Genomic DNA, 25,837 nt, shown 5'->3' with positions numbered 1-25,837 from the left:
GGGGAGGTGGCTTAGTGTGTAAAATGCTTGCCACACACACCATCGTGAGAATCTGAATCTGTATCCCTAACACCTGTGAAAAGGCTGGGTGTGGTTGCACACACTTGTAACTCCAGCTCTGGGGGCTGCGTGGGCCACCGAGTGGTGAGATAGGCAGACTTCCAGAACTCACTGCCAGCCAGTCTAACCAAATTCATGAATTGCAAGTTCAGTGAGAGACCCTGCCTCAAACAATAAGCTGGAGAGCAACTGAAGACATCCTCCTCATCATCTGACTCTCCACATGCATGTAAGCTGATGGACACTTGCTACACCCACGTGAAAGGAGCACATTGGTGCCAGGTTGTGTGAACTCCCAGTCCTACAGACTTTGTTCAGTCCTCTGCTCCAGGAATCTAGAGCAGCTCTCTCCTTTGGCAGGCTCAGCCTCCTTAGCCCTCTGCCTTTGCCAGCAAGATCTATATTCTCTAAGGAGCACCCTTCTACCCAGAGTGGGGAGCTGTGAGCTTTTTGATTAGTTTCTCATGTACATATGGTCCACTTCACCATAAGAACATGGAAGACTGCAAGAGTCCTCCTCGGCCTCTCTCCAGGAGCACCCCTGCATTTGCCGCTCATTTGTATTGTGTGGGTGGATACACGATGGCTCCACATGCTAAGCTGTGTTTCTTGGCTGCGCGAGCTTTTAGCTGCCCCTGCACTGGTTTAATCCCTCGGCTTGTTTAGCTTAGCCCTGGGACAGGTTGCATTATGAAGGTGGCAAGGTGGCATGAAGGGCTTTAGAAATGAGGGCCCGTCTAGAGTAGAACCCTGGCAGTAGGGAGAGGGCAGATCTGCTTTGCCAATGGGCTTTGCTGGCTTCCATACTGCACAGCATCTTTCCAAGAACCGTTCACATTCAAGCTGGGCCACTGCATGCATGACTTTACTCCCAGGGGCTTGACTCAGTAGCAACCTAGTGTCAGAAGGAAGACTCAGTGGATCTGCAACAGAACCACATAGAGCAAACAGGTGGCTCCTTGAGGAATGTGGTGCCTCTGCTCAGACCAGGATGGCATGCATGAATGTGCAGACATGCATGTTGTTGGAAATTGAACCCAGTGTGTCATGCATGCTAGTCAAGGCCTCTGCCACCATGCTTTATCCTTAGCAGAAATGTGCTTTTTGTCATCACAGACCCTAAAGGCTGGAGCCTTAGTGTCATTTGCACAAATGTTTGTATTCTGTAACCTCTGAGTTGAAGGAACCCTTATAAACTTGGAGAGGTTTTTTTTGTGTTTGTATATGAAAATGTCTGACATGATTTATTCCTCCAGCTCGTGCAGGAATTATGAATACCTTCTCCTAGAATCTTTACCGTTACAGGAGGTCACCACCTCACGAGGCAGCTGGGCTTGCTCTGGGACAGCTCTGTTTGGCAAGTGTTTCTTTTGTGAAGTGGCCTGGGAAATGGCCAAGTGCTCTGCCCCCCTGCTGCTTTCAGAGAGAGTGGGAGGTATTCTTCCATTACGAGGGTCCTCTCAAACCACTCCAGTTCTTTTTGTGTGAGAAGAACATCATGTTTGGCTTCTTTTCTCCCTCTTCAGTTTGCTTTTCGTTGCTGTGATAAACACTCTAACCGAAAGCAATTTAGGGAAGAAAAGTGTTTGTTTGGCTTACACTTCCAAGTCATAGTCCATCACAGAGGGAAGTCAGGGCAGGAACCAAAGCAGCAAATCAAAGGCAGGTTTGGGTGCTACTGCATGTAGTGTTACCTCTTACTGGGGGACTCACAGTCAAGGAAGTATAGCAGAATCCATGGAGGAACACTGCATGCTAGCTCATTCACAAGCTCAAGATCAACCTGTTTCTTTATACAGCCCCTTGCCCAAGGAATGGTACTGCCCACAGTGGGCTGGGCCCTTTTACATCAAGAAAATCCTTCATATACATATCAACAGGCCTGCTTGATCTGGGCAATCCCTTGATTGTGGATTGAGACTCTTTGACAGTTAAATCTTCAGTATTTCCCTCCCCCACTTTTTTGTTTTGTTTTACTAAGCTTTATTTCTGGGAATAGGGAGCAATAAGAATCCAACCAAGGACCATGCATGGAGAGGATCTAAATCCCTGCTCAGATGTGTAGCCCATGGTTAGCTCAGTCTCCATGTGGGTTCCCTAGTAAGGGGAACAGGGGCTGTCTCTGATATGAACTCAGTGGCTGGCTTTTTGATCACTTCCCCCTGGGGAGGGGGGTACAGCCTTGCCAGGCCACAAAGGAAGACAATGCAGCCAGTCCTGATGAGCCCTGATAGGTTAGGGTCAGATAGAAGGGGAGGAGGACCTCCCCTATCAATGGACTAGGGGGATTGGCATAGGGGGAGAAGAGGGAGGGAGGATGAGACTGGGAGGAGACAAGGGAGGAGGCTACAGCCCAAATACAAAGTAAATAAATTGCAATAAATAATAAATAAAAATTAAAAACAAGAATCCAAAATACAACTTAAATGATTTGGTACCTAATTTTCAATTTAAAAAACAAACACAAAAACAAGGAAAATTCTTCCTAATTCCTCAAATACCTGAATGCAGATGGATGACCTGGTATCTATCCTGGATCTCTTGTGCTGGTGGTGTTCAGTGTGTGGGCAGCCTCTAGGTGTCTAGATCTCATCCTGGTTATCCTTCAAGGTTGGAGTTCTGACTACTTCCATTTACAGAGGTGAGGCCTAGCCTGTACAGATGATATGGGGAATAAGCTGTGGTCTTGGCACCAACTGGAGGATGCATCTCCTAGGGGATAAGACAGATAAAGCTGAACACCTTGGATATGCTAGTCAAAGGTACAGACCCCACATTGGGGGAACTCCAAGTAGTGCTGCAGTGAAGCTACTGGGATGTAGATGGGGAGGCTGGGGTCTGTGGGCTGGATGGACCTGGCAAGTGACCCTCCCTTCAGAGGTGTCACAGGCAAAGGCACAGGTGACGTTCTCAGGTAAGTGTGGTGAGTCTTGGCAGAGATAGAGCAGCTCAGGCCTGGAGAAGCCCGGGAGAGTTCTTTGTCCTGTGTGAGGAGACGCTGCTGAGAGGTGTTGAAGAGGGGTGATGTGGTTTGTGCTTCAGAAAGTCACTCTGATAGTCATGTGGTAGAAACAATAGAGGCAGCAGGGGAACATGTGAGGACCAACCCAGGACAGGTGCAGTAGGAGGAGGAAAGTAGGCGGTGTCTGTGCGCAGCTTTCCAAAGTGGACAGAGCTCCACCCGGGCTGTGCCCTGCTTTGCCACGTTGGAAGCTTGATCTCCAGCGCATTATGTTGGACACAAGCCTCATAAGACATAACAAGGGAAGTGGGCCTAACAGAGAGTGATGGTGCCATGAAGCTACACCCTTCTGAGTGGATCAGTATAGTTGGCACGGGGATGGACTAGGTACAAAAGTGAGTACACTTTTGGCCGAGAAGTACACTTCTGGCCGATCATGCTTCCTTGCCCTTCTGTTTCTCCCTTAGATGATACCACACAGATCTTGTCACAAGTTTTGGCCCCAGGCTCTTGGGCTTCCTGGTCTGCACAATCACTAGCAAAAATAAACCTTTACTGGTTAATAAAAGCCACCAGTCCCAGGAGTTCTGTGACAGCAGGCAACACAGGTGTGAGAGGCTGGAGGAGCTGAAGTTGAAGACACAGATCTTAGCATGATCCAGCTCTGCACAGGACTTGAGCCGCTTGCTTTACCACATGTTGCCCACAGATGAACCCATGTCAGTTTTGGGTCATGCATGGGTACGGAAGTATAGTTGGGACATACCCATGTGACAGGGTCAGGGTGGCTGGACTTTGCATGGTGTCCTTAGACGATGAACCATGTTGTCTAGTAACACTGTGCTCAGTGTGATAATGACAACAGCCATTGCCAGTTCTTAGCTAGATAGGGCTCTGTGCATAGGATCTGACTCCTAGAATGAACATCCTTCAAAATGGTCAGAGCGTCTCAGCGTCTTTGACCACATTCTCAGCAGGGGGTAAGCTGAAGCATGGGATGGGGTGTATCCTTGAAAAATGACACAATAGATGTGGGTAGTCTATTGTCTATTGTTGCTTAATCCATTTGACACGGGGGGGGGGGTGAAGGTTCATAAACAATCATTAGGGGCAGTGAAGACATCCTTACTCCTAGATAACCCCCAGGAGTCAGAGGAGTGGAGATTCACAGTATAGGTGCCAAGTAGAACAAGGTTCTAATTCTGGCACCATCTCTTTGCTGTGTGACTTTGAGCGAACTACTTGACTTCTCCGAGTTTCCACATTTGTAGCAACTACTCTTGCTTCTTGCAGGAGTTTAATAGTCAAAAACAAAAATGGAGACCCAAGTGGATTTAACTAGTGCCACCTTTCGCAAGCAGCAGGAAGGATCTGCCCACTGGAGAATGCACCATTTTACAATCAGATATTCTGTCATTTGAGAGTGTTTCCTAAATGTTGACTAGTGTGATGGGCCTGAGACCTTGCTGTTACTGCTGTAGTTGTCTTTAAAACAGCCCTGAGCTCTATTTATTCCCTGGGGTTCACCGACATTTCTCACTCCAAAAGGAAGTGCCACCTTACTTCCATCCAGGCAAAGGAAGGGTAAATGGACGCTCAGGAAACTGAGTTCCACAGTTTCCACTCCTTGGGTCTTTATTGACTATGGATGGTTAAGATGATTATGTGTGAATGAATAAACCGATGTGTGCAGCTATGTAGCAGCACTTGGTGCTGCCAGGAAGCCTGGTGGGAGATGTGGAGGGATTGAGGGCTGTGGCTGCTGAGGCTAGGAACCCTCTTGTGGCAGTGTGAAGTGTTTGGGCTCTCAGCCAGCAGGTGTGTCCATTCACTGTGGTGCTGTACTGTGCTGCTTCACAACAATCATGCGCACGCTCTGCAGTTCACAGCAGTGAGTATTAACTTACTGCATCAGGGGTCGTGGGTGGCACTGCTCAGCTACATTTGTCTCTGGGTTCTGTCTGGGTCAGGTTTGCACCTCCTAGCATCTCATTTTGAGTCACATGCCACATATCACTAGATTAGAAAGGGCTGGCACGAACCACTTGCAAATGAAAGCCCTGCACGGATCATGGATCATGCATCCCAGTTTGTCCCCTTGCTGGCTAAACCTATTCACAATCCTGGTCTTCGGCCATTGGGGCTGCCCTGTTCATGGCCAGGCTCAGGGGACAGGATTGGGAGTGGAAATTGCAACCTGTTACAAACAGTTGACGTCCAGTGATATTTAGTGATGAAATTTGTTACTTTCATCTGGATAAGAATCTTGCTAAGAGCACCTGGGCTGAAGTTTTTGCTAGATCACCCTAGAGTAGTTCGGAGGCCAGTGCTGTGCTATATTCTTCTCTCTCTCTCTCTTGCTCTCTCTCTCTCTAAACACCTGCATACATTTTTGAGTTTTGAACATGAGCTTTGCACATTGCTGTGTTTGGGGGGGTTGATAACTCCTTAATTCCAGCTTCTCCTTTCTCCTTTTCATAAGAGTAATCATCTCTGCTTGTGTTCATTTCCTGACAGGTGTATTTCCTCCAAGATGGGGCCTCCCTGGCCTCTGTAAGGAACATTTTTATGCTCTCCCCTTAAAGAGGAAGCCTTCCCTTCTCCTGGAAGGGAGACTGCTCATTTACCTGGGTCTTTGTTTTCCTGTCCTTTCTGCTCATGAATCTGGGAGCCTTCTCAGAATCTATGACCTGAAGACCAGTGATGACACTTAGTCATTGACACCAGGGACCAATCTCAGCATTAGCTGAGCATCAGAAGAGAGGGACACAGGGTTCCATCTTCACCATATGGAGAATTAAAATGCTGAACGGGTGATCAGAGACTTGGCAGTATTTAAAGTTGATGGCATCCAGCATAAAAAAAAAAGAAAAAAAAAAGCTACTTTTAGTTCTCCTTGGATTTAAAGACTGAAAAATTTCTAGTCAGCTTAGAAATAAAAGCAACAAGGACCTGAAGTGCTGGACGGGCCGGAGAGAGAGGTATCTCCAAGTTTGGGGTGGAGTGTGGGCAGCAGCCTCAGTGTCAAAGTGTGCTCTGTTTCAGGACCACGGACAGCACCCACCGCACCCGTCCCTGCCTGGAAGGCAGAACTCTACTTTTTGAGTAGCTGCTTATGGAAGGGTTCGCCTCCCTGCTTTTTACAGTGTTGTCAAATTTCACTCATATTTGAGAACCCAACCCAAGCGTCCCCTCTTTGATGACTCAATCACTGTCTTTCTTGCCTAATTACAGCTTTTTTTTTTTTCCCCAGAAAGACAAGGTTAACAAGCCAGTGATTTTTTGGAAAAATGTTAGTTAAGTAAGAATAGCACCTCTTTGCGGCAATGATTCCCAGATCATAGTGGGTTTTTATGAACTTTCTGACAGCTGCCATTGTGGAAAGGTCCAGTTTCCTTCCCACTGGATGGGAAGACAGCAGGACCCCATGGGAGGTGGGATTCTGTCATGCCTCTTGGAAACGAACATGTCATATGATCTAGACCCATCCCCACTGAGCCTTGATGTGGCTGATTTCTCTGTGGTGTAGAGAAGAATGCCGGAAGTGTTGAGCTAATTTTTTCAGTAAAACTTCAGAAAATACTTTACATCCATGAGGAGGATAAAGGCCTCCTGCCAGTGTTCCTCCTCTCCAGGGGGTCTGGTAACAGATAGTGCCAGGCTTGGAGTAAAAGCCGTTCCTGGTCACCTTCCAGCTCACAAGAATCTTGACAGTAGAAATGCCATTGCTGCCTAGTGCCTGGGCTCAGGTGAACCCTTTGAAAGAGGCGTTCAGCAGTCCCCACTCTTTGTGGGCCTTGCGCTCCATTTGCCCCTCTCTAGACAGTGGGGCAAGGCATCCAGAGACTAAACACAGGAGGCCGAGGAACACCATTTGTCAGTCTCTACCATCTTCTCTCTCTCTGTCCTTGCTTCCCTGTTTCACCTCTCCTTTCCTTGTAAATCATCCTTTGTTTTATTCTCTCTGTCCTCATTCCACCCTCTTCAAACTTCCTTCTTCCCTCTTGTTGCAGTTTGACACCTGCCCCTCTTCCCACTCATCATATATTTGCTGAATACTGTGGGATTCCCAAGCTTGCTCTTGGGAATATAGGGATCTGATGCACGGGGCTCTCTGGCTATAAAGTGAGGTCAGCTCAGCAGCGCATGGGAGTGTGCGCAAAGATGTTATATTTTGCTCTTTCCTCTAACATTTAATCGCTGTTTGTTCTTAAAACCTCCTAGAAACTATATGAGTAGCCAAGTGACAAGCCATTGGTGGTTACGGGTAACCCACCAACGAGATAGATATGTGGAAGGATGGTTGCATGTTGACTACTGATACTGAGCCATTTACATGAAAGAGTCATTTGTGGGTGGTCTTGGAGCCAAATCTCCCTTTCATATCTGGTGGCTAAACCCAGCCAAAGGACTCCACCTGTAAACAGTTACTTAATGAAAGACAACTCTTGCCACACAAGATCTCTGAGACCATACGTTTGCCAGACCTGATCTCAGCACTACTCCTGCCCTCCGTTAGTCCCAGTTTCCAGATGTGGAGACTGAGGTGCAGAAAAGGTAACCAGATGTGTGGTGAGGAGGTAAGGAGTGGGATTCTTGACTGTCTGCTCTGGCATTGCTCTCACACAAGGCTGGAACAAGGATGTGAACCTTGCTGGGCACAGCTCCATTCTGCTTGTTGTTGTCACAGTGGAATGAGCCAGCAATTCCCAGAATATTCCATTCAGCTGTTGAATTTTTTTCTCAAAGTCTTCTTAAGGTGCTTCATTTTTTTCTGGCTATTTCCTGAGGTAGTAGGTGCACATACTACTGTGTTCTTTTTTTTAATGTATGAATCTTACACATTGATGTTTCAAATATGTACTTGCACATAGTTTATGTAAATGTAATGTTTTTTTGTACAATAAAACTTACCCGTTGTCTAGTTCATGAGGGATTATTACTTTATTGATTCAGTTTTGCTGTACTGGAGTTGGAGCCCAGAGCCTTGTGCCTGCTTGGCAAATATTTTTCTTACTGACCTAAGCCAGTGACAGTGTGTGTGTGTGTAGATGTATATGCCTACGTGTATATGTGTGTGTGTGTTTTTCTTTTTTTTTTTTCTTTAAATGTAGTTCTGGAGATGGAACTCGTGTCCTTGAGCTTGCAAGGTAGGCAACTTTATTGGCTGAGCCATCTCCTCTGCCCCGCATATGAGTTTTCACTCATGAGAAAAGGGGTTTTAGAATGCAAGGTCCTTGGATCAGAGTTTGGGCTATTCCCAAAGTCCGTCTGCTCATGCGGTGCCATGCATTCTGAAGTATGAAGATATTTTTAAGTGTGTCAGCAGCGTGGTTTGGTGGATCCCATGTGGACAGGAAGTTGAGAGGCCTTGAGTCTGACCTGAGTACACCCTGGTTACTTGCACAAAGCTGGGCCACCCACGTTCCCAAGTTTAATCGATGTGATACACGCCATTCCAGGCATCCCTTACAAAGAATGTGACTGTCAAAACAGTTTTCCCAGGTGTCTTCTGTGGATAGCATCCCATTAAATTGCCCTGCCCCCACCCTGCTCTTTGAAGATGTGGGTTTGAAGAAGCTATATACAAAGTTCTTCAGAGTCTTCATTATGTGCAAGACGTCAGGGATAGGGCTGTTGTGATGAGAAGGAAGATTTGCTATTGTGTGAGGAGGGATTTTCTGAACCCTAGTCCATGATGGCACCTTCTGGATGCCTCTGAGCAGGAGTTTTGCAGAAATGGCTCTGAAAACCCCTGTTAAGTGCTAAGGAGATGGCTCACTTGTGAAGTGCTGGGGTGGAAGAGTAAATCTGGTCCCCGGAAACCACATTAACCCCCCACCCCCCAAAAAAAAACAGACAAAGGGGATCACACAGTTGGTGAGTGCTGGTGCAGAGAACCTGAATTTGATCCTTAGAATCTAAATAAAAAGCCAGACATGGTGTCCTGTAATCACAGCACAGGGTAGACAGAGATAGGTGTTTCCCTGGGGCTCATAGGTCAGCTTAGCCTGACTGGAAAGGTCCAAGGCAGTGAAAGACTCCATCTCAAAAGAGTAAGACTAAGTTCTGGAAGGTGACACTCGACTTTCACGCATGCGCACACACCTTCCTCATGCTCCAGTACTCCCCCACTGGAATGACCATGTGCACATACACACATACCGAGAGAGAAAGAGAGAGGCGAGAGAGGTGGGAGGAAGGAGTGCTGAAAGGAAGAGCAGCGACCATTTTCAAGAAAGAAGGCAGGTGCATCTGTTCTCGCCTTGTGTATATATTCTTCTCTACAGATTTCTCGGTGTCTGTCCCCTGGTGGCCCCTCTCAATACAACATCTGGAGTTGGTGGAAGGGTGGGCTTAAGGTGCCTGTCCCTCGATGGTTTCTCTCACAGACAGTGTCTGGAGTTAGATGGAGGCGTGTCTTTGAGCACAGGCTCTGCATTGTGACTCTGGAAACACATAGGCTGGGGCTGACCCAGCACACTGTGCATTTAAATACCTCCTTTCAGGCCGTGCCCGGGAAAGCCACTATTAAGTGTGACAAGGCAGACACTGCTCCCTGCTGTGTGCCAGCTGTGGGTGACTCACGCTTGCCTGCACTCGGTGCTGGAGAAACCTGACCTCCCGCTTGTCTGTGCTGCCTCAGAAATGCAGGGCCCAGTCCTCTTCTGTCTGATGTTTTTACTGTCCTCCAAGGTCTCGTGGGGCTGTATCATCCTCCCTGCCTCCTGCATTAGGAGCACAGACAGGAGCTTGGACTTGAGGATGGCTGACTTTGAACCTCTAACTCTAAAGGCATTCCAGTTGGAGAGTGGGGACTGCTCCACATTTTTTCCTTGAACAAATGCTGTCATCTCTCTATCCTCACTCACTCATCTTTCAAGGACCAGTTCAGGCACCTCAGGATGCCCATCAGCCCACCATTTTTTAGTATTTCTCTCTCTTTCTATCTATCTATCTATCTATCTATCTATCTATCTATCCATCCTCTTTGATCTATCCATCCACTCATCTACCCAATAATTTATTTATTCATGCCATTCATCCATTCTTTAATATAACTTTTTATCCTTCCTTCCTTTCTTCCTTCCTTCAATATATGGCTGGATCTGTAGTGGTTAGTTTTTACTGTTAAGTTGATACAACCTAGGATTACCAGAAAAAACAAACAAACAAACAAAACAACAGAAACTTAGTTGAGTAATTGCCTACATTGGACTGGGCCATGGACAAGTCTATGGGGCACTGTCTTGATTAATGATTTAATGTGGGAAGGCCCAGCCCACCGTGGGTAGCACCATTCCTAGGCAGTCATCATAGGATGTGTAAGAAAGCTAGACAAACATAGCATAAGGCAGTGAGCAAGCCAATAAGTAGCCTTTCTCCATGGTTCCTGCCTCTAGGCCCCGCCTTGAGTTCCTGGTCTGACTTCCCTCAGTGATGGAAGCTAAATTGAACCCTTTTCTCCATCAAGTTACTTTTGGTCAGTGTTTTATCACTACAACAGCTTGGAATCTAGTGGAACAAGCCACACATCAGCCTGCCATGGATATAGCCCATGTGACATACCTTCTCATAAGGACCATGGAAATGGAAAGCAGATGTGATGTGCTGCTGGCAGGTGGTAGTAAGTGATCTTCTCTCAGATGACTCTGGCAGAGTGAGGTCTCGCTGCTGCTGCAAGCTGCAGGATCCTACACCGTGTTTCTGCTCGGCAAGTCCCAGCTTCCTTAGCTAGAATTCTTGCTGGGTTTGCTCATCTTCTCTTTCCCTCTCACAGGAGCTGCCATGGCAGATGGACCATTAGGGTCATGGCCCTTGGGATGGTCAACTTGTCCTCAGTGTTTCAGGGTTCTGGTAGGCTCCTGCTCCAACTGCACACAGTTTAACTGGATCTACAGTAACTGTATTTGTTATTTCCATACCCGCCCTCTTTCTCTGCTTCCTCTGCCGGCTTCCTAGGTTCTAGGATCTCTTGCTTTTCCTCAGCTGTTACTCTAAGGCTTCAGGATATTGGGTTATTCCTATTCTTCTTTTTTTAAATGTGTGTGGGGATGTTGCTTGCATGTGTGTCTGTGCCTAGTGTCCACAGAGGCCAGAAGAAGACATTGGATCCTCTGGAACTGAAGTGACAGATGGTTGTGAGTTGCTGTGTGGGTGTTCCTTTGGAAGGATAAGTCAGTGCTCTTAACCACTGAGCCATTTCTCCAGTCCCATCTTCCTGTCCTTTGTCAGACTCTTTCTCCTCAAGAAATAGGATTTAAGGTGCAGCTTGGGTAACCATGGAAACAGTAAATAAGCACTTGGGAAAGATGTATAGTCTCAAAATTACAAATGAACAAATCTTAATGCTGAACAACCCCCTTGGTGAGTTATCTATTATATATTACACAATTATATATCCACAAGGCAGAGTATCTTATAGGCATTTAAAATCAGAATCATAAAAAACATGTCATTACTTGGGACATTCTTATGACCGAATGAAAAAGAAGCAGAAACGCTCTATTTTGTCACCTCTGGGCTTTTCACAGCCTTCAGTGTGTCTGAAACACTTAACACTGTCCCTCCTAATCTCCTTTTCCAATACTGGTGTTTTCCAGCCTTCCTCAACTTATTTATGGGCCTGAAGCTGCCCTACAAAGCCCCTAGATGAACTTGGAAACCCGCTCTTGCCCTCCTGACCCTCCATCAACCCTATGACTTGTTAAACATCTATCTCTCATCTGTCAGCCCAGGAGAGCAGACCCGGATGCTTCTGCATCCTCTGGATTTTCAGAGCCTGGCCCTGACTCCGAGCTAAAATAATCAATCAGCCAACACACGACCCATGCAGGGGTGAGGGCACAATGAATGCTCTAGAGTCACAGCTGTGGGAAGCAGAGGGAGACAGGGAAACATCGGAACGTGTGGCCTTGGACCGCCTATAAGGAGAGCAGGGTTTTTTTTTTTTTTTTTGATCTTTTCATTATCTTTCACACTGTTTTGAACATGGTTATTATCATATTTGAAAAGTGGCTTATGAAATTCTTCCTTTACAAGTGTTGTAGTTCCTCCACCTGCTGAGTGGAAGTCACGAGGGAGGCGCTAGGCAGGCAGCAGGGGTTCAGAGAACCCCGTGCAGGTACAGTGGAAGCTGCCCCTCCCCCCAAGTAAAAAGACATTTCTGAACAAGTCAGTAAAATGGAATATGGTCTGATGGGGGATTGGAATAAAGGAAGCCATATTCATCGGGTTATTGGGAATCTCAAACCATGCTTATAGTTGATTTTGAAAGTCCTTAAGAAGGGATTGTGGAGATGGCTCAGTTCATAAAATTCTTGCTATGAAAGCAGAGGACTTGAGTTCACATCCACAATCCTCAGGAAAAAGCCAGGCATGGCAGAGTGTGCCTGTAATCCCAACACTGGGTTGGCAGAGGCAGGAGGCTATCTGGAATTCACGGGCCAGCCGCGCTAGCCTAGTTCATGAGCTCCAGGTCTCAAAAACTAAGGTGGAGAGTGGCTGAGGAAGACGCTGTTGACCTCTGACCTCTGAACACGCATAGACATGTGCACGTGCCTCCCCTCTGTGCCCTTAGCAGAAATGTGTTCTAACGTGTCTATGGGTGGAATGAAGTTGTGATGGGAGCTGATGAAACAGCTCAGTGGGTAATGCTGCTTGCCACACAAGCCCCACAACCTGAGTTCAATGCCCAGAATCAGCGTCAAGGTGGAAGGGGAGAACCAGTTTCTGAACGTTGTCCTCTGGCCTCCACAAGCACACATGGCACATGTGCACACCACCCCCACACTACTAATGAAAGTACAATGAAGCCTTTAAAAAAACAACAAACCCCCAGAGAAAGCATTCGACAGCGAGAAATGCAGCAAGTCAAGGATGGGAGGATACCAGACAGAGGAGGGGCATGCATGGATCTCAGGGCCTTGCCTAGTGTTCTGCCTTTGCTTTTTGAAATGATCTGAGACTTTTATATCGAAAGTTAAAGAGAGGTGGGCGTGGAGAAGTGGTTCAGTGGTTAAGAGTAGTGGCCGTTCTTTCAGAGGACCTAGGTTTAATTTCCAGGATCCACATGGCAGCTAACACCCATCTGTAACTCCAGTTCTAGGGGATCTGATGCCCTTCGCTGGCCTCCAGGGGCACTGTATCCAGGTGGCACAATGCACAGTATACAGGCAAAATCCGTTATTTTATCTACCATTTTATTGCTGTGAAGAGACACTATGTCCAAGGCAACTTAAAAAAGAAAGCTTACAGAGAGAAGCTGGGCTTAGACTGGGCTTTTGAAACCTCAAAGCCCACCCCAGCAACCTGCCTTCTCCAACGAGGCTGCACCACCTAATCCTTTCTGAAATAGTTCCACCAACTGCAGGCCAGGCACTCAGATATATGAGTTTATGGGGCCATTCTAATTCAAAGCATCATAATGCTCATACATCCAAAATAAACAAATTCTTAAAAGCCAAAAAAGTTAAAGAAACACAAAGGTCTTACCTCTTGCCAGTGATCTAACTCATTGTTTTGCTTTTCAGAGTGACCGGCTCCTCATCAGAGGCGGACGCATCATCAACGATGACCAATCCTTCTATGCTGATGTCTACCTGGAAGATGGACTTATAAAGTGGGTTGGCCAGAACAGACCTCTTGAGAACTCAGTCCCTCTAGGCAGCCCGGCCTTACACCCTGTGGAAGGCTGACGTTCTGCCCCTGAATGCGTCTCCTGTGTTCCTGCATGTCAGGGATATAGGGCGAGAGGTCAAACTGCAGGTGGGGTGGGGCGGGCATGCATGGACCACCCCCTTTTCTGCTCCTCAGATGCTCATCTCGCATGTGTGTGGTTCGGGTGCTCACCTTTTGTTGCCATGGGAGTAGCAGCTGCCCACAGTATAGGGCAGGTAGGGTGGGACCCACATCCTACCCACAATATCTGCCTAAATCTTTAGTTCTGTCTCCTACCTGCCACTCCCTGGGACTGGGCTGAGGGTACCAGAAAAGAAGGGGACTGTTGACTTCCACACAAGAAAAGCCTCCTGGTGTTGGAGTTTTACTTGATGTCTCCCTGGTTTCCTCTTCTGCCCTATTCACAACAATTTAGGCATAAGATCATCTCCAAGGTACTATATCAAAATGTCACAGAGCAGGTGACTTGAAAGAAAAGAATTTATTTCTCCTGGTTCTGGAGTCTGGGGGTCTTGGATCAAGGTGCCATTAGTGTTTGATTACTGTTAGGGTCTCTGGCCATGGCTCTAAATGGTACCTTTCTTTCTTTCTTTCTTTCTTTCTTTCTTTCTTTCTTTCTTTCTTTCTTTCTTTCTTTCTTTCTTTCTTTCTTCTGTGTCCATGGTTGTCCTGTGTTCTGTCTGTGTTCCTAAGAAAACATCTCTCTTGAAAGAAGGATACAGTTCCTTGTAGATTAAGGATTTACTCTTGGAACTTCATTTAAACATCATTACATCCTTAACAGCCTTGTCAGGGGTGGAGTGGGTAATGTCTGGACTTCATCATGAATTCTGAGGGACCCTTCAGTCCATCACAGCAGGTGGTCACATTTGTTGCCTGTGGCTATGACAGAGCATTGCTGCTCTCTGCCTTTGATATGGGGTGGTCTAGATTTCCTACCAAGCTCTTTTCTTGGGGTCTGGAAGAGGAAAGAGAGAGGAGAGGAGAAGGCTGTCATAGGTCCACCCTGGGCATCTGGTACAGGAACAAAAGGGAGTGGGAGGGGTGTCATGTTGAAAGGGGCCTGTCAATAGGATCAGCCTTGGGCCTCACGCTTTAGGAGAAAGAGGAAGAGCTAGAAGAGGATGGGAGAAGGAGGATGAGGTTATGTGGTGTATTAAAAGACACTACTATGCAAAACACAGTGAAGAATGGGAATCAGAAGTGTGGGCTGGCTCCTGCCCCCCTTCTTCCTAGTCCTGGGAAAGCATAGAAGCTAGCAGGGAAGTAAGAACGGGCCCCACCATGGTGTTTCCTGGTCACCCTGGCAAGGTGCTGAGCCAAAAAGGCTGGGGATTCAGTGGACACACAAGTACAGAGAAGTTCCCACAGCCCGGAGCTGCAACACACAAATGGATTTGTTCACACCATAGTCCCAGGTCAGGGTGTGACAGGATAGGTCCCGCTAAGAAGGCTTCTCTTGGTTGTAGATGATATCTTTGCCCTGTGTCCTCAGAGGCTTATCCTTCCATGTGCTCCATTGCCCTAACATCCTTTTTAAAGAGTAAATTATTTTATACTATTTTTGAGATTAATATAATTACATTTCTTCCTTTTCTTTACTCCCTCCAAACTCTCCCATATGTTCCTTCTTATTCTCTTGCAAATCCATGGCCTCTTTCTTTATTATAACATGATTATGTATATAATATACAAATACATATATTCCCAAATATACAAATATAACCTTCTTAGTCTGTATAATGTTACTTTATGTATGTTTTCAGGGCTGACCATTTGGTAGTGTGCTTCACTAGCTCTGGGTTGTTGTCTAGGTTTTTGGTTCTGGACATAGTTTCCCCCTTATTGAGCAGTTCTTAAGTCCAACAAGAGAGGTACTGATTACCACCAAGGTATGTGTGCCACTGCTAATCATTGATACAGGGTTATGATGCCATGCTGATCACTGGTACAGCCCATAGCATCACAGCTGTGTAGGGTTGTTGGTTGCCTTCCTCCTTTTTTTTTTTTTACATGAATGCTAGTCCTATTGATTAGGGCCCAACCTAGTGACCTATTTTACCCCTGTGAAGACCCTGTCCCTACTTCAGCCATTTTCTTAATTGCTAGGGGCTGAAGTTTCAATATAAGAATGTTAGGGGGACACATTTCAGTACCTAGCCATGTCTGTCAAATCTTATGGGACTAACAGTTCTGCTGTTGCCTAATTCAGCATCTCTTTTCTGTATCTTTTAGGGAACTGTCAAAAGTGCCTGAAGTTTCCTAGGGCTGGCCACTTTATAGAGTGGATAGTTTCTTATCTGCTCTGCCATCTTTCCCTCTTGGAGTCTTCTAGATAGCCTGGCTGAGTGACCAGCCATCCTGTGTTTCTGGATTTGTACTGTGGTGCATTAGACTGCAGACCCTAAGCCCTGGAGAGTGCCACATCTGAGCTCTTATTCTTAGCTCAGTGTCTCGTGTCAGCCTGGGTAGGAAACACGTACTTAGAGGAGCTGATGTTGTACAGTTGGCTCCATGCTTGGTTTTCTTTTTATAAAAACCAAAGATTTCTCTGTTATTTGCCTCTAGACAAATAGGGGAGAACCTGATTGTTCCCGGTGGAGTGAAGACCATAGAGGCCAATGGACGAATGGTCATGCCTGGAGGCATTGATGTCAACACTTACCTGCAGAAGCCCTCCCAGGGTATGACCTCGGCCGACGACTTCTTCCAGGGCACCAAAGCCGCACTGGCAGGTGGAACCACGATGATCAGTGAGTGGCCCTTTCCCTGGCCTTAGGGACATGGGCTGTAAGCTCTCCCCTCCCCATCAGCACACACTGGTGTCTGGTGCATGAGGCTCTGTGCTCAGGGTTCTGTGCAACTCCTTGTCACACCCTACCACAATAAATATAGGTCACTGATGTGGGTGTCTCTAGTCCAGCACAAAAGGAGCTCTGACACGGGAACATTAAGCCTTTAAAAGTTACTTTACTGTGTATCAAGGTGAAATTGTTACCCATGTGCTGTGGTCAGGCTGCGTGTTTGCAGGTTCTTGGCTTCTTATTTAAGGAATTGAAACAAAAGCTCCTGCCCGTTTGCAAAAGGAGCAAAGAGATATTATTCAGAGCAGAACTAGAGAACAAGTCAAAATACCAGTAGGAGACAATAAGAAGACCCCCAATAGCCCCATTATTGTGCGGGGCTTTCTTTTATGGCGGCTAAAGGAGTTTTGGTTGCTAAGGGCCATGGTGAAGATGGTTATGTTTTGATTTATAAAGTAGATAGTCTACTTTTCTACTGTACAAATCCCACTCCATAATGCATCTGATTCTAAGCATATACACCCTCAAGTGTGCAGAGGCATAAGGTGCTAATTAGGGATTCTCTCCAAAAGTTACCTGGAAGAATACAGTTTGCCCTACTTTACGTGGACTCCGAACCAGTTCTGGTCGAATAGGTCTTTCTGATCTCCTACCTGTTCATAAGGAGAGCACGACTGAGTAGAACCTAAGACTGATGGCTGTTAAGGGCAGGAGAAATCTCTTCCATTGTTCAGAGTGAGTCCATGCAGTTCAATGCGACTGGAGTCCTAGGCTGCTAACAGGTTGCTAGGTGCATTGCTCAGAGTGTGGTGTGTGTGTGCCTAGAATGTGCAGGTGACAGTCTCAGGTTGCCAGGTACATTATTATTTGAGGTTCCTGGTTTTACCTATCCCTGCAGTGCGTCTAAGAGGCTGCTTAAGGCAACCTCCAGCAGAGCCATCTGAGCTGCCAGAACCAGGAAGTAAGGCGTGGCTGGTAAGGCAAGTCAAGTCTATCTTTTTTCTAGTGAATAGCCCTTGAACGCTCTGCTAGTTAAGTGGATGAACCCAGTCTTTTGAGTAAAATGACTGTGTAATTTATCCTCAGAAACTGCACAAGGATGGGTTAGGACTCAGTTTTGAGGAGCCTCACCTTCCCTACCCGTAGGCTTAGTATTATGATGGAACTCCTTGGTATAGTCAGAGACTTCAGTAACATTCCTCGTGGTGGAGCCTGGCATTGATAGTGATGGAGATAATATTGGTGAAGGTGGTGATGGTGATGATGATGGTGATGATATCAATGTACATGATTTTGATGGTGATAATGATGATGATAGTGTTAGTGGTGATATAAACAAATATAATGATGGAGGTGATGGTGATGGTTGTGGTGATATGGATGTGGGCATGCGATAATGATGGTAATGGGGATGATGGTTGTTGTGGTGATGATGATGGTAGCTTTCCTAGTTACTCATTTTTTTTCTATTGTTGTGATAAAACACCATGAGCAACACATCTAATAAAAGAAAGTGTTTAGTTGGTATCTTAATTATGGTTTCTGTATTGCTGTGAGGAGACACCATGACCACAGAAACTCTAAAGGAAAGTAGTCACTTGTGGCTGTCTTATAGTTCAGAGGTTTAGTCCATTATCAGCATAGTGGGAAGCACGGCAGCACACAGGCAGAGAGTGCTGGAGAGATGCTGAGGAGTTCTAAATCTGGATCTATGGGCAGCATGAAAAGAAAGTGAGCCATTGGGGCCTGGCTTGAGCTTCTGAACCCTAAAGGCCCATCCTATGTGACATACTTCCTCCAAAAAGCCCACACTCCAATAATGTAACTCCCTGTGAGTTTATGAGAGCCATTTTCATTCAAACCATCATAGTTGGGCTTACAGTTCCAGAGTGTTAGAGGCTGTGATGGCAGAGCAAAGCTATGGCAGTGGAGACAGCTGAGAGTCCACATCTTGATCTGCAAGCGGGAGCAGAGAACATATTAGACTGTGATGAGGCTTTGGAAACCTCAAATCTGCCCCCAGAGACACGCCTCCTCCAAACAAGACCACACCTCCTAATCTTTCTCAAATAGTTCCAGTACTTGGGAACCAAGTGGTCAGATGCTCAAGTCTTATGGGGCACATCTCCTTCAAGGCACCACATCCCACTCCCTGGTCCCCATAGGCTTGTGGTCATATCCTAATGAAACATGTATTTAGTTCAACTTCAAAATCCCCCATAGTCTTTTCACATTCATAGTCTCAACAGCTTAAAAGTCTGGAGTTCTGCAGGGCATGGTGGTGCACACCTGTAATCCCAGCATTTGGGCAGGCAGATCTCTGTGAGTTCAAGGCCAGCCTTGTCTGCAAAGCAAGTCCAGGACAGCCAAGGCTACACAGAGAAACCCTATTTTGAAAACAAAACAAAACAAAACAACAAAACAAACACCCAAAGTTCAGAATCTCTTCTGTTATTCAAGGCAATCACTTAACTGTAACCCCTTGTAAAATAAAAAAGCAAACCACATTTTTCTAATACAAAAATGTCACAGAATATTCATTACCATTCCTGAAGGGAGGAATCAGGCCACAGTAAGGAAATACTGGACCAAAGCAAGATGGAAACCCTACAGAGCTAACTCCAGTTTCCTGTAGTGCCATGTCTGATGTCAGAGTGCTTAAATGGCTCTGTCCTTCCAGCAATTCTGACTGCAACATCTCTCTCTCTGTGTCTGTCTGTCTGTCTGTCTCTGTCTCTCTCTCTGTCTCTCTCAGGCTGGCTCCTTAGCAGATATCCCCTGGCTCAGGCATGTCCAACCTCTGGTGGTCTCCAGTTCAATCCAGGCTTTACTTTCATAGCTTCACAAGATGGCCTCTCAGACCTGCCATGCAGGGACCATGCAGGCCAAATATCTGACCTTAGTGGCTCTTCTTAACCTCACAAGAAGATTCCATAACCCCTTTAGTCATTTTTTTTTCTCTTGACTCTAAAGCCAGAACTACATGGACAACACTGCTAAGCGCAGCTGTCAATTTGGGATCATCCTGGCTCCCTTAGATCACATTTGGAGTAGTTTTCTTTTATTGTTTCATTTTAAACCCATTAAACTTTTTCTTTTCACAAGTTGAAAGTTTAGCTAGATGGGTTCTTACCAGGAGAGCATCCCTCCCTTTATTCCAACTCATATCAGGCTTCTCCTTGAGTTCCTTATTTCTTTCAGTATAAACCTGGGATCCAACATCTAATTTCCTGGTGCTCTTTTCTCTTCATACTGTATATTTTGTGTTTCATTTTCCCCTTCTTGTCCTTCTTCATTGTAGACCTGCACAAGAAAGATTACTAATACCCACAAGGCAGCATCAATATTAGACTGTCTTGAAATCTCCTCCATCAAAGTAATTTGTCCATTGCTTTTCAGTTTAGCTTCAAGAAAACTCTTAAATCAAGGGCAAACGACAGGCAGATTCTTTGCCAAAATGTCACAGGATTGACCTCTAGCCCAGTGGCTGCCAAAGTCCTCACTCCTTTCTTGAGCTGGGCCTCCATATTGCTCTCAGCACTACTGTCTCCCAAGCTCTATGACGATGATCTATGAAGCTCTGCTTACAGCATTCATCTGCTTTTCTAGTCCAAAGTTTTAGAACTTCCATATTCCTCCAAGTAGACACATAGTCGGATCTGTTACAGCAATACCCCATTACCTGGTACCAATTTATGTTTTAGTTACTGTTCTATTGGTGTAAAATAAAGTGCTTAATTGGACTTAAGATTTCAGAAGGTTAGAGTCCTTGATGGCATAATGAAGGCATGATGGCAGGAACAGCTGAGAGCTCTCATCTTGAATACCACTACCAAGCAGAAAGCACACTGGAAATGACAGTTTTTTGTTTGTTTGTTTGTTTGTTTGTTTGTTTTTATCTCAAATCCCACCCTCAGGCACATACTTCCTTCAACAAGCCAAACCTCTTAATTTTTCCCAGATAGCTACCAAATGGGTAACAAGTATCCAAATGCCCAAGATTTATGGAAGACATCTCTTTCATGTCTTCATCATGTCTTCATCACAGTGGTGATGGTGGTGCTATTCATGGGCATGACGGTGAGAATGTGATGATGTTTATAAGTTCTGATTGCGGTGTTGGTAATGATAATGATGATGGTTATGGCGATGATGGTGGTGGTGTTTGTATGGTGATAGTGATGGGGATGATGGTGATCGTGTTGATCGGTGATTGTGATGGGAATGAGGGTAATATTGATGGGACCGTGGAGGACGTGATGTGGCCACAGATGGGACATCTTGGGTTCTGAGCATCATGACATATGCCTCTCTGTTCCAGTTGACCATGTTGTCCCTGAACCTGGGTCCAGCCTGTTGACTGCCTTTGAGAAGTGGCATGAAGCGGCAGACACCAAGTCCTGCTGTGACTATTCCCTTCACGTGGACATCACAAATTGGTACGATGGTGTTCGGGAGGAGCTGGAGGTGCTGGTGCAGGACAAAGGTCAGTGAAAGCCCAGAATGAACTGTAGACTCCTTCTACCCTCTTCTGTGAGCCCAGCTTAGAGCTACACGCTTCTGTTACGTGATGGCAGGAGGACATGCCATCACTTAGGGAGTCAGTCCTGTGTTCTTTGAAGCCTTGAGGAAGCATCTCTAGCCACAGAATAAGTCCTGTCTCCATGGTCTGACAAGGGAGGCCTTTGTTGTCTTAGCCTTACTTTTCCTGGCACTTGTCACAATGGCTGCAATCCCTTGCCACCTGCCTTACTGCTGACCTCTGCTTAAGCCATTTTCTCCAATGAGGTGCCTTCTTCCTGTCTGTCAAATGCTCTCCCTCCAGGCCTATCTCAGCAGAGCACCTTCCCCTGAGCCCTTCAGAATTGCTTCCTTCCCTAACTACCTGAAGCTGACTCTGGCCTTGTTGGGGAACATCCTTCCCGTTGTTGTTTGATTTGTCTGTCTGGCTCTGGGAATAACTTTTGTGGCCACACATCTTTGTATCCCATTTGGTTCCCCTATGCTCAGGCTTATCCCAGGTGACCCTGCCCTTTGCAGAGTCATGTTCATTGCATTGAGTGGAAATGCATCAGACAGAGACGGGAGGGAAACAAAGACTGGCAGCAGGATGGAACAAGTCGGGACATGAGTGGTCAGTCCAAAAAGGCCCTTCCAGAGAGGAAGCACCTTTATTGCAAAGTCTTCAAGTGGTGCTGGGCATACTTTTATTATTTACAATACAGGCTATGTTTTCTATTTATGAAAGTACCATTGTTTCTACTATATAAAAATCAGAAAAGCAAACATTTTCCCTTCTGGTTCTGCTTCCGATCTCAGTGCGACATTAGTTAAGCATTATTGCCTTCACTTTCTGTCTATGTCAGCGAATTTTTTCCTTATATGGTTGCACAAAAGCTGTAATTTGGAATCTTTCTCTTCACTTAACGTTTTATGAGTGACATTGGCCTCCATCAGTAACTTTTTAATAGTGCCACTTATGAAATGCAATGGGTAATTTGCTCAACTGTTTTCTTTTTAGTGGGCATTTAGGTTTTCTGTGTGTTTCATTATAAATTGTGTCCTGGTGAGTATCTCCATACACAAGCATTAGTTTGCAATTTTTTTTTTTATGATTTCCTTAGATGTCGAGAAATGAAATTACAAAATGTGAAGGCTTTAATATTTTCCGGGACTACGACTTTTATGGTCGATTGATTTCCTGAAAGATGCTCCCATCCATGAAGGCATAGGCCCACATGAGAGTCCCCGACTCCTGCGTGTCACACCCTTGAGTGTCACTGCATTTGTGGTGCCTTTGCTGATTTCAAGCCAGGGTGCCATTGTGGCTTTCATCACACTTTTTCACTCACTAATTATGCTCACATTTCGTGCAGACTCTTCCCTGGGTGACTATCTGATTGTCCCCTTTTCTCTCATCAGCTCAGATTCCCTGTTTTTGTGCGTGCCCTGCTGGCAGGAAGGCATAGTCCCTCCCTGGTGGCTGCTGTGACTCTTCCTGCATGCACAGTTGTCACAGGGAACCTGCCATTGTGATCTTGCTGTTCTCACCCAGGTATCTGTGTAACTAGAAGTCCTTATGTGAATGTGAGGAGGAAGAACCTGGGGAGAGCAAAGGAGTGAACACAAGAGCCGTGTGCCCTTCAGGGGCAAGTGACTGCCATCCCGTGTTAGAGAGAAGATACTTGCTTAGATTTGGGTGCTTGTGGCACCCCGCCCCCAAGCCTGGAGAGCCACTTCCTTTTTTAACTGGTGACTTGCAGGAAAAACTCAAGCTTCCTGTACAGGATTTTAAATGTCTCACAGGCTTTACAACTCCATCCTCTCTCTTCCTATCCCATGTCCTCCCCTCTCTTTCTGTCCCTTCTACTCCCTGAAGCATCCTCCCGTGTCTTCTTAATCAGTTCCATTTTCAGCTGAGCTGTGCTTCCTGGAGAAAGCCTTCACGGATGTCACACTGGGTTTCCTGGCCACCCAGTAGCCCCTAACCCTGCTCGATCATGAGTTAGAACACTCAGTAAGGTTGTCTTTCCACAGGCCCCACCCCATCCCAGACCATGAACTGCCTGAAACAGCTTAGAAAGAGAAGAGCATTCCCTATTTTATTTCCTTGCAATTTGAGAGGTTCCAGCCAGGTCTGGTTCTCCGTTGCTCAGCCTGAGGCAACGCAGAGGGGACCATGTGGTGTAGCAGAGCCACTCACCCTCTCAGCAGACAGTACATCTTCCCTGAGTGGATGGATGTCACAGCCTTCAGGATCCAGTCATGACCCTAAATCCCATCATCTGGAAGCCCGAGCGCAGCACATAAGCACGTGGGAAACACATCACATTCAAGCCGAGAGTCAGCGTCTGAGTTTCCAGTTCAGATGAACCTGGATTGTGACGGTTACAATGATGTCATATGGTGCCTATGACCATACTGAGGTTCTATATTTACAGAAGGCCCATCTCTGCAACGAATATAGTCTCTTAATTGCCACATTTGTGCTTCCCTCATACACGTGCTAATTGTGATATTTTTACTTGAGTGTACTTGACTAGTCGATGGTATTTTTATACTAATTTTATAACACAATTTTCATTTCTAATTTTTTTCCCATTATTTTAAGAGAAGGAGTTTTTGTGACGGTGGTTTTCTACACAACGAAAGCCTCTGCCTTGTCATTTCTGTCGCTGGGTATAAAAGAAGTCTCCTTCCCATGAGTACTTTGCCTCAGACTCTTTTGTTCTTCTCTAAATGTTTTCTTACTCTACCTACAAACCCGAGTCACACATCACAGGTCCCAGATAAGCAAGGCAAAATGAACCACGAGGCATGGCCTTCGCTCTCAAGCAACTTGAAGAGGAATGAGAGGCAAATCCCCTCCTGTCTGTCCTATGCTCCCCCAAGATGTTCCTCATGATCAAGTCCTGCCCTCTCTTTCTTTTTAGTTCCCTGCCTTCGCTCTGCCTAGACTCTTCAGCACCCTCCTCCCAGCAGGGTTCTCCATCCCTTCCCATGCCCACAATCCCTCTGATCCCAGGGCTGTCTCTCCATCACAGAATGTGCTTCATGGTACCCCCTTGCTAGGGAAGACTTATTCACTAGACACAGCAGTTGATTGCAGGTCTTATGGGCCATGCACCAGAGTATGGTTTGAACTGGTTATGGCACTGAACATCACCTTGTGTGTTTGTACTACAATTTAAAACAATGGGATCAAGAAGCACATGCTCCCTTTGCTTCAGCTGGAGGAAGACACTTTCCAGGAAGGAAGATAGCTCTGCCATGCAGACCCTCTCTTTTATGTGCCATTCCTTCTCTACCCCCTCCCTCTCCTTTACCCTCAGATCCAGCTCAGGATTGCTCTTTCCCAGAAGGCTCCAGGGACAGACTGCCACCCCCAGGCTGGGTTTGGTGCCCCACTGTGGACCATGTGACATCTTCTCTTCTGATGGTTGCTACTGTGTACCTGGTCATTGATTTACTGGAAAAACCTTCCTCTCTACTCAAACACACTTTTCTTCATTTTATTTTGCGATAGGTGTCAACTCCTTCCAAGTCTACATGGCCTATAAGGACTTGTACCAGATGTCTGACAGTCAGGTAGGCCCTGTTGTAAGCTTCTCTTTGCCCACACAGGCTGGAGCCAGCTCTCATGAGCTATAATAAGAGAGAGCCCTATACCCTGGACTTAGTGCTCACTCCTAGAGCTAAGTGCAGTGTGGCCATTGTCACTCCTCTATCTTTGTTTCTCCCTTAAAGAGATGGGAGTTAGAGCCTGGGGTCCTTGGTGGGGTATCCCTCACATAGCTCTTCTACCGCATTTTCTGGGAAGCTCATTAAAAATAGCTGCTTGGAGCCCATTGCAGACATTCAGGAGTCACCTTCCGGACATGTACTTCCTGCAGGCTGGACAGTTAGCTTTGGGGATCAGGGGAGGCTGGGGACCATCACCTGGCTCTCCACAGATGAGCTGTGGCCTTTGTCAGACAAATACAAGGCACCCAGGAAGTCAGAGTCTCTGTTTTCTCATCAGAAGGATGTGAGCTCTCTGGCCTAGGGTGCAAGGAGCTGAGGAAGACTCAACTATGTGTTTCCAAGGGCAGGTTGACTGCTCACACCCATCCTTCCTCCACCACTGGACCCCCTCTACCTCCCAGATAAAGCTGTGGGTGCCAGCGACAGCCTCCCATACCCATTGCTTGATGGGCAGCTGGGAACAGCTTTCCCATCTCTGGCCTTGAGTGAGGCTCATACTATCCCCAACCTTACAGAGGTCAGAGCACAGAGTGCTTTAGCACAAGTGAAATTCAGGGACTGCCAGGGATTGCTAATTGGCTATCACTGCAGGATTGTGCTGATAGGGGCCTTCCCATGTCCTGCCCTTCAAAGAAGCACCTTGGGTCAGACAACAACTTACCTAGGATGCCTCAGGCCTTTGATGCAGACACAGAGTATTCTAGGAAGGCAGAACAGAAGTATTCTGGGGCTCCTAGAAGTAGCAATGTGTAACACATGGGTGGAATGATGGCTGCGGCTTCTTTCTTACATTGATCCACTGAGGTCTCTGCTGTGGATACCAGCTTTGAGCCTCTTATCGGGGGGTCTGCCAAAGTGCTTCCTGCCTCTGAGAGCCCCATCTTACATTTGCAAGCGTGTGTCCCAGGAGCAGCAGTCTCGTACTGAGAGGGAAGACAAAGAAGACGGAAGTTTTATAGCAGTAGTTCTCAATCTGTGGATCATGATCCCTTTGGGGGTAACCTGCCACATATCCTGCACATCAGATATTTACATTAGGATTCATAACAGTAATGAAACTACAGTTGTGAAACAGCAATGAAATAAT

At 46.4% G+C, this 25,837-nt stretch overlaps 1 protein-coding gene across 2 annotated transcripts in view; it reads left to right on the top strand.

Annotated features, from left to right (window-relative positions):
* Positions 1-25,837, top strand: part of Crmp1 (collapsin response mediator protein 1) — a 51,773-nt gene that overhangs the window by 10,333 nt on the left and 15,603 nt on the right. For both annotated transcript variants that reach the window (XM_021630675.2, XM_021630681.2), the window contains exons 2-5: positions 13,555-13,643; positions 16,271-16,455; positions 20,828-20,992; positions 24,533-24,594. In XM_021630675.2, the coding sequence (XP_021486350.1) occupies positions 13,555-13,643; positions 16,271-16,455; positions 20,828-20,992; positions 24,533-24,594 (501 nt within the window). The remainder of the gene's footprint in view (positions 1-13,554; positions 13,644-16,270; positions 16,456-20,827; positions 20,993-24,532; positions 24,595-25,837) is intronic.

Source organism: Meriones unguiculatus, chromosome 12, assembly GCF_030254825.1.
Source record: "Meriones unguiculatus strain TT.TT164.6M chromosome 12, Bangor_MerUng_6.1, whole genome shotgun sequence".
Classification (NCBI taxonomy): domain Eukaryota; kingdom Metazoa; phylum Chordata; class Mammalia; order Rodentia; family Muridae; genus Meriones; species Meriones unguiculatus.
Note: the sequence above shows the minus strand (reverse complement) of the source record. Positions and strands in the feature narration are given on the sequence as shown.